Here is a 7500-nt window from a genome sequence, read left to right on the forward strand (position 1 = left end):
CTTGTGTCTATTTTAGACACACACACACACACACACACACACATATTAACCGACTCCTCCTCACCAGAGAACACTCCAGAGCAAAGATGGCGGCCGGCCCCGTCTTCTCCAGAGGCTCCATGCGGTACCTCCACCTGCGCCTCCTGAAGCTGTCCGTCTTCCTGGGCTTCAGGTGGAACTTCCAGCCGAACAGCGAGGCGTACTCCCAGCCTTCCCGCTCCGTCTCGTCCGGACGCTGCTGTGAAAACACACACACACACACACACACACACACACACGTTTATCCATTTCTGTATTTGTACCAAGTTGATGAGACCATCAGTTTCACATAGAGCTTCACTTTATCATATTCTTTATCACTTTAAACAAAGACGTCATGTCTGACATTTGGATGTAATCAAGTTTTAATGGACATGTTTAAAAGAAAAAAGATGTTCATCTTCATCTTCATCTCTCGCTCATTTGCACAACTGGACCTCCATCTAGTGGTCGATAAAGGTAACTTCAGGTCGACAAGGTGGAGACTGAGGATCTACTTTTTCTTATCTAAAAATTGCTGTTGCTGTTCATCTCCGTCTTAATTCAGTTCAGTTCACTGAAGCTTTACTGTTCAGATGTAATGCTCACAAACATGTTGACAGAGTGTCTTTTTTAAAATTAAAACGATCCATCTATTGAGGTTTTATTTACCAAAAGTCCCAAGAGCCAAACAAAAGATCTAAAGCTGCGTCTCCGTCTACCTTTCTGAGAGCGTCCATCTTCTGTTGGTCTCGCCGCCTCATCCGTATCCACCGCCTACGTCGGTTGGTGTGGTACATCTTCTCTGCCGGCACCCACGACTTGGGGCGGCGGTCTGGAGGGATGGTGATACCGTACTCCCAGCCTGAAAACACACACACACACACACACACACACACACACACACACACAGAGTGGTATTAATTAGTGTTTAGTTGTTTTGAGTTGTTGTTGACGGGGGGTTGTTTTGTGTGTGTGTGTGTGTGTGTGTGTGTGTGTGTTTTTTAACCTTGATCGTCCACGGCCCTGTTGAGATCTTCACTCCACTCCACCTCCTCCCACACCCAGCCCGGAGGACACTCCACCTCGTCCTTCGGCACCGCCTTCTCCCCATTCTGACAAACACACCGATTTTAGATTTACACAGATGAACAAAGCTACGATGAAACACACACACACACACACACACACACACACACCGTACCACATCAGTGTATCCCTCTGGCATGCCGATCCACTGTCCGCCTGGTAACCTCATCTGGTTTTCAAACACTTCCTCAGTGAAAGTCATGTGACCGGCGTCCACATCGAACAACAGTCTGAGGGTTTAGCAAAAATAAGGGGAACAAACCAGATCGTCAACATCATCAGAAAATGAACTCAGTGGAAAGATGCAGTGATTATTCAGTGATGTGTGGTGCAACAATTATTATAATGTACATCAAACTCAGACACACTCACGTCTTCTCGGGGCTGATGTACCAGTCTCCAGCCCAGCTCCAGCCGGGCGACGGTTTGAAACTCTCTTTGGGGAGTTTAACTCTTCCGGTGACATCACTGAACTTGGGATAGGTCAGACCTGTAGTTCCCCAGCTGCCCACCAGGGCGAGTCGGGTCTGGTTCTCATACTATATATATGTAGAGAGAGAGAGAGCTTATAGCGTCCTTTAAATTATTATTATTATTATTAAGTTTTTGACTGTGGAACAAATAAAGCAGCAGGTATCTTACCGTCTCAGCGAAGACCGACAGTTTTCCTTCAGCGTATTGGTTGAAATGTTTGACATCTGCAGCCAATCCGAACCAGACTTTGACCCTCAGCTGACCAGGAAGTTTGGCTTCTCCACCTGTGCCTTGTGGGTGCTGTACGACACACACACACGAGTCAGTTAAAGTTTACATCAGGTATGTGTGGTGTGTATGTGTGTGTGTGTGTGTGTGTGTGTGTGTGTACCTTGAGGAAGACAGTCTGCAGCTGTCCACAGTGTTTCCCACAATGCTCCTGGGAGAAGATGACAGTGTGTGCGGGGATGCGGTGGTACGCCACCCTGCGGTCGCCCTGCAGCATCCATATCACTATGTCTGGGAGACTGTTCTGAGGCTGGGCGAGAGACATAGACAGGCACACAGAGAAAAAGAGAGAGAGAGAAAGAGAGCATCATTATATATATTATAGGACATTATAAATGATTATGAGACCTGCAGAAACGGTTTGTTATTTCGTCTTTAACCGTTGGTCGGGAGACGCAGTAACACGCTCACCTCCTCGGCCATGGTCCTCAGCCTGTTGGCCCAGTCCTCCGCCTGCTCCAGCACCGTGGACAGCTCGGTGGCCGGCCCGTGTTTGAGAGCGAGAGCCGCCGCAACGATCTGCTGCAGGTGCAGAGTGCGGATGTGCCGCAACGAGCGGTCGAGAGGCGTCGCACACTGCCACTGGTCGAGAGAGGGCAGCTCCTCGCTGGAGAGAGAGAGAGAGAGAGGGAGAGAGAGAGAGGGAGAGAGAGAGAGGGAGAGAGAGAAGGAAGTAACTGAAGTGCAGCATCTGTCATTATATTATTGTTTGTGAAAGGAGCATTTTACTGCTGTAATTTGTCAAATCTAGAGAATAAAAGTAGAATATTTACTTCTGAAAACACTTAAATAAAGTACAAGTACCTCAAAATTGAACCCGAGTACTGCACTGTGGTAAATGTACTTAGTTACTTTACACCGCCGGATAAAAACACGGTGTTTTACCTGCAGTCTGTGATGACCTGATCCAACAGCTCCACCACTCGGAGCTCCACCTCCTCCAGCTCGCTGCCTGCATTCACATCCAGCTGCACCCGCTGCAGGTTCACCTCCTGGACACACACACACACACACACACACACACACACACGTTCAGATGGTGAATGCTTAATTTCAAGGTCTGAAACTCGTAGATCCTCATGAAAACACACGAGGACACACACATGAATAAATACTCACCAGTCTGTCTATGATCGCCAGCAGCATGTTGAGAGCCTCGATCCTCGGTTTGACGTCCTCCCACTCTGAAGACAGAACCACCACCGGCTTCACGTTTCCCCACGGCAGGTAGTAGTAGTGGCAACCTGGAAAACACACACATGAAAATACCCACCAATAATTACACCAGTTTACCGCCAAACAAGCTAAACAAATACTTAAATTTACTGCACATATGACGTCGTTTTGGTGCTTTACTTCAAGTTTAAATGTAGATTTCATCAGATCTTTCCACCCCGGACTTGAGCCCCTTCACATACCGTCAAACACAGCCCTGCTGAACTGGGTGGTGGAGGCCAGTGGGAGGCAGGTGTAGTCGAACTTGTTGCCGTAGTTGCCGATGCTGACCTCGAACTGGATGGCGTCGTCGACGTCCTGGAGGAGCGTGGCCGAGTAAAACGCCACGAAGAGCGAGAACTTCCTCTTCCGGAGAAACTTCTGCAAGACAGAGGGAAAGATTGAGATGGATGGATGGATGGATGGATGGATGGATGGATGGATGGATGGATGGATCTACATGTTTGTTACTTCCTCTCTCCCTCTCACCTCCACCACCAGCAGATCATCCGATGGGATGTCTTCAGTTTTCTGCTCTGGCTTTTCCGCCAGCTTTGTGGTCAGTTCCAGTAAAACTCGACCTCGGTACGCGACACCCTCCCCCTGAGAGTCGGAGGAAGAAGACAGGAAGGCATTATTTCATTTTTATTTTAAAAAGGTGATGACTAATTGTTATTTAAAAATGGAAAAACAAAGGTCAAGTCACTTTTCCGAGGTTTAGAGCCTCGTGGGGGTCATTGAAGGCGGTGAACTCTCTGGGGCTGCCGTACAGGTTGACGAAACACGGACCGAATGTCGGCAGGAAACCAAGACTGTCGTCCACTGCGAGGACACAACATGAACAGTAATTTATTATTATTATTATTATTAACATGGTAGAATGTGGAAGTATAAAAATGAAGAAAAAGCTTGATTGATTAGAATGAAATGATTCAACTGACGAAACAAGATCAGATACAGAATCAGACACAGAGTCTAAATTTAGCCGAGATTGAAACAGATATGAGTTGAAAGGAGAAGAAAATATTGATCACACAAATGAAGAGAGACAGTTGAATTGACAGATGAACTAAAGAGGTGTAGAGAGGATGGTGGACGTACTGCCGGAGTGGACGGTCCGTGGAGTCAAGTCGTCTGAATGCGTAGAGAGGAAGGATGGTTCAGAATCACAGACAGAAAAGAAAAAAGGTGTCTTTGAACGCCACACAAACCCCCAAGCCAAACTAAAAACAAGACACATAACCCCCGAAAAATTCAAAAGTTAATGACCTTGACACAAGTTACTCCACTGGGAAACTGAAGTGAGTGACACTACGTTTAGTAAGGTGCAACGTCTTTCTTACCATGTTAAAGAATGAGACCACTGCCGCCTCTACAGTTGGTTTAGGGGAAATATCCGCAGGATTTATTTACGGCACAAAACAGGAAGAGGGCTCTGAAATATTCATGTTCTGCCTCTGAATCCAGATGTGTTGCTGCGGTAAACAACAACAACTAGCGGCGGGACTCGCAATGTTCGCAATGTTTGGTCCGGACTGAAATACCTCAACAACTATTGGATGGATTGTAATTAAATTTCCCAGAGGATGACTCCTACTCACTGGCGACCATCGGTAGCTCAAACATTTTAATTATCTGCTGAAATATCTCAAAATCAACATTTTTCCCCCACGATCGAATGGTAGTTTGAATTTCATGAAAAGCAATGGTCTCATTGATACCATTGAAGTGCAACAGGTGACACCTTTGCATCACTTTCCAGGTTGTAATAAATGAACACAACCACACAACCTGCCATTTTCTCCTTCTTTGTATTGGACATTTTGTTTCAATCACTGCTTTTTCCAAATTAATAGTAATAATCTGACCTAAAAGACGTATTCTGACTTGGTTGGCCGTGGTAAATTTGGTGTATGATAAGACACCAAACAGCATTTCGGTCATTAAGTTATCAACAATGTAGAACTGGTGTCTTGATGTTTTCCAAACAAAGACAAAAAGGGAGAAATGGCACCCATCACAGTGACCAAAACTCATGCATGATGCCCCCCCCCCAGCACAAGGACAAGGCTTGTACAAGATGGGTAACCCCTAACCCTAACCCTAACCCTACAAGACTCCGGGGACCGAAAACTCAAGCAATGCCAGCGTTCAGCGCACAAACATACCAGGTTAGTCTTCATGCATGTCACTGAAAAACCGGACATGCTCTGTCACATTCGCAAAGCGCCGATCCATCTGGTGGTTCAAGACGATCTCAGTGACTCTCTGCAAATCATCGCTGATATTTAAACAATAAAACCAAATAAAAGAAAACAGATTGAACATTTGTAGAAGCTAACACAAGCAAACCAGTCGTTTGTTTTATGACAGGCGACCAAGACCAAGAAAGAAACCTCAACCCAGAAGGTCTGTGGGCTTTTTAAATAAAGATACAGGCATGTGATGTTACACACTGACCGGCAAGAGTGAAAAGAAAAAAGCCACACAAACAGTGATGGATGAAAAAGCAAAAATATAACTTAAGGTTTCAGACAAATGTAGAAACTTCTTCGGTTGATTAAGTGCAATGTGTTCGAAAGCTCCACACCAGGTGATAAAGTGGAACTAGATTTGGGATTGTTTTGTCGACATGACTAAACTAACCTACATCCTAAAAGAAAGATTCACTCCAAACCAAAGCAGACAGGTTAAAGATAACCCACTCCAGATCCAGCCAGTTCTGGTCCAAACCTTACTGTCTGGGTCCGGTCCCGTTGACTTACCGTCTATCTCTCCTCCGGGGGCGGAGACCTTAGACATACAGAGGTGGGTGGTGCCGATGACATCGTTGTGACTGGCTCTGTCCCTGGAGCGAGAGGAAGTCAGAGAAGAACACACGACTTGAATTCAAATGTGTTACTGTAAATTTGCCTTTTTAGAGTCGTCACTTCCTGAAGATCTCGATATGTATTGTGAATATACCTTCATAAATCTGCTTAGAAATCATAAAAATAGACCAAGAATAATGAAGTTTTCTTCAATATATATGGTGCTAATTAGCCAAAATGTCAAGTTGGAGCCCAAAGTTTAACATGGTTATATTGATCTTGTCTGCTCCAAACTAAAGACACACTCCAAGTTTTCATGCATTATTCTCTATATTCTGACGAGTCTTATAAAACAACATGTATCGGCCGGGATTCACCAGTCCAGAATTCTGATCCTCATCTTCTCGCACATGGAGGGAAACTGGGGAAGGAAACAGAAAACATACGCTGTATGACGACAATGATGAGCAAGTTGCATTATAACGTGTGTGTGTGCACTGTTTGGCTGCGTGTCTCACCCTAATAGGCATTGCCAGACTCTGGTTCCACTGGGGATTGGCGTTCTTCTCCAGAATCTTAGTGCAGATCTGAAAATGAGAGAAAATGAAAACATTTTTTATATTTGTTGTTGTGTTTGTAATAAAATAATGTTTGGATCAAACGACTTCGATGGAGGTTGTATCACGTCATACGCACTGTTTTGCCAGCGAAGTGGATTTCCACCAGAGGATCCACCAAGTTCTTCCTGTTGCTGTCAAACCCAAGAATCTGCTTCATCCCATCCATGAAGGCGTCGTCCACTGCAACGCAAAGGCAATTAAAAAATCTCTACTTTTAAAAGTAGAAGCACGAATCATAAAACACACAAAGCATCTTACTCTGCGGCAGGTCTTCGGCTCTGAAGATCCTCAGGGTGAAAGTGGCTCCTCTCAGAGACAGACCAGCCGGCCTCAGCAGGTTTCCCTCGATATCCTCTTTGTCCTCCACACACTCGCGCCTATCAGCCTGGGAGACACACACACACACATATCTGCATATATTAATAAACACCTGCATTCGTTAACAGCAAGACAATTTGCATCAAAAGTCACACTACTTCCTCTGAACACACGGACATGATGCACACAAAAAATTGGGATCAAGTTGTAGCTGTTTGCCTTATTGGGGGGGGGGGTGAATTCATCATTATTTTGTCGGAGGGGGCCCAAAGTGTCAGGTGACCTCAGGTGCACTTAGCCTCACCTGTGGTACTTCAGATTTCAGTGCTAACTGGCTAACACCGCATACGATTAGCAAGGCAACATGCTAACATTTCTAATATGCAAAACACTACCATGTTAATGCAAGTGTTTAGCATATTAGCACATCAAAATGATCACCTATCCGGAATCATCCATCAATATCATATATCATCATAATATTCACTCGCTGATCTTCTCTCATCCAATCAAGACTCACCGGTGGCTCGTCTCCAGCTGCCAAGACGAACAGGCTGACCTTCAGGTAACCTTTGACCCCGGCGGAGAGGTCGTCGGGGTCGCACAGCAGCAGCCATTTCCTCAAGAAGCAGTGTCCTGAAGAGAGAGGAGGAAGTCAAACTCAGATT

The 7500-nt window shown here is 45.5% G+C and overlaps 1 protein-coding gene across 8 annotated transcripts in view; it reads right to left on the reverse strand.

The window, feature by feature from the left end:
* Positions 1–7500, reverse strand: part of dysf (dysferlin, limb girdle muscular dystrophy 2B (autosomal recessive)) — a 69017-nt gene that overhangs the window by 46834 nt on the left and 14683 nt on the right. For 4 of the 8 annotated variants that reach the window (XM_087175130.1, XM_087175131.1, XM_087175125.1 and 1 more), the window contains exons 11-30: positions 7353–7468; positions 6773–6899; positions 6591–6694; positions 6413–6481; positions 6272–6315; positions 5850–5932; positions 4186–4218; positions 3791–3906; positions 3574–3687; positions 3288–3465; positions 2989–3113; positions 2755–2861; positions 2281–2476; positions 1973–2119; positions 1750–1881; positions 1480–1646; positions 1223–1337; positions 1028–1133; positions 741–883; positions 65–238 (exon numbers count right to left, since the gene is read on the reverse strand). In XM_087175130.1, the coding sequence (XP_087031256.1) occupies positions 65–238; positions 741–883; positions 1028–1133; positions 1223–1337; positions 1480–1646; positions 1750–1881; positions 1973–2119; positions 2281–2476; positions 2755–2861; positions 2989–3113; positions 3288–3465; positions 3574–3687; positions 3791–3906; positions 4186–4218; positions 5850–5932; positions 6272–6315; positions 6413–6481; positions 6591–6694; positions 6773–6899; positions 7353–7468 (2396 nt within the window). The remainder of the gene's footprint in view (positions 1–64; positions 239–740; positions 884–1027; positions 1134–1222; positions 1338–1479; positions 1647–1749; positions 1882–1972; positions 2120–2280; positions 2477–2754; positions 2862–2988; positions 3114–3287; positions 3466–3573; positions 3688–3790; positions 3907–4185; positions 4219–5849; positions 5933–6271; positions 6316–6412; positions 6482–6590; positions 6695–6772; positions 6900–7352; positions 7469–7500) is intronic. The other 4 variants (XM_087175132.1, XM_087175129.1, XM_087175133.1 and 1 more) reach the window with 2 other exon arrangements.

Source organism: Seriola lalandi, unplaced genomic scaffold (genome assembly GCF_002814215.2).
Source record: "Seriola lalandi dorsalis isolate HSWRI2012SDOR001 ecotype SW California unplaced genomic scaffold, Sedor1 jcf7180002054418, whole genome shotgun sequence".
Classification (NCBI taxonomy): Eukaryota; Metazoa; Chordata; class Actinopteri; order Carangiformes; family Carangidae; genus Seriola; species Seriola lalandi.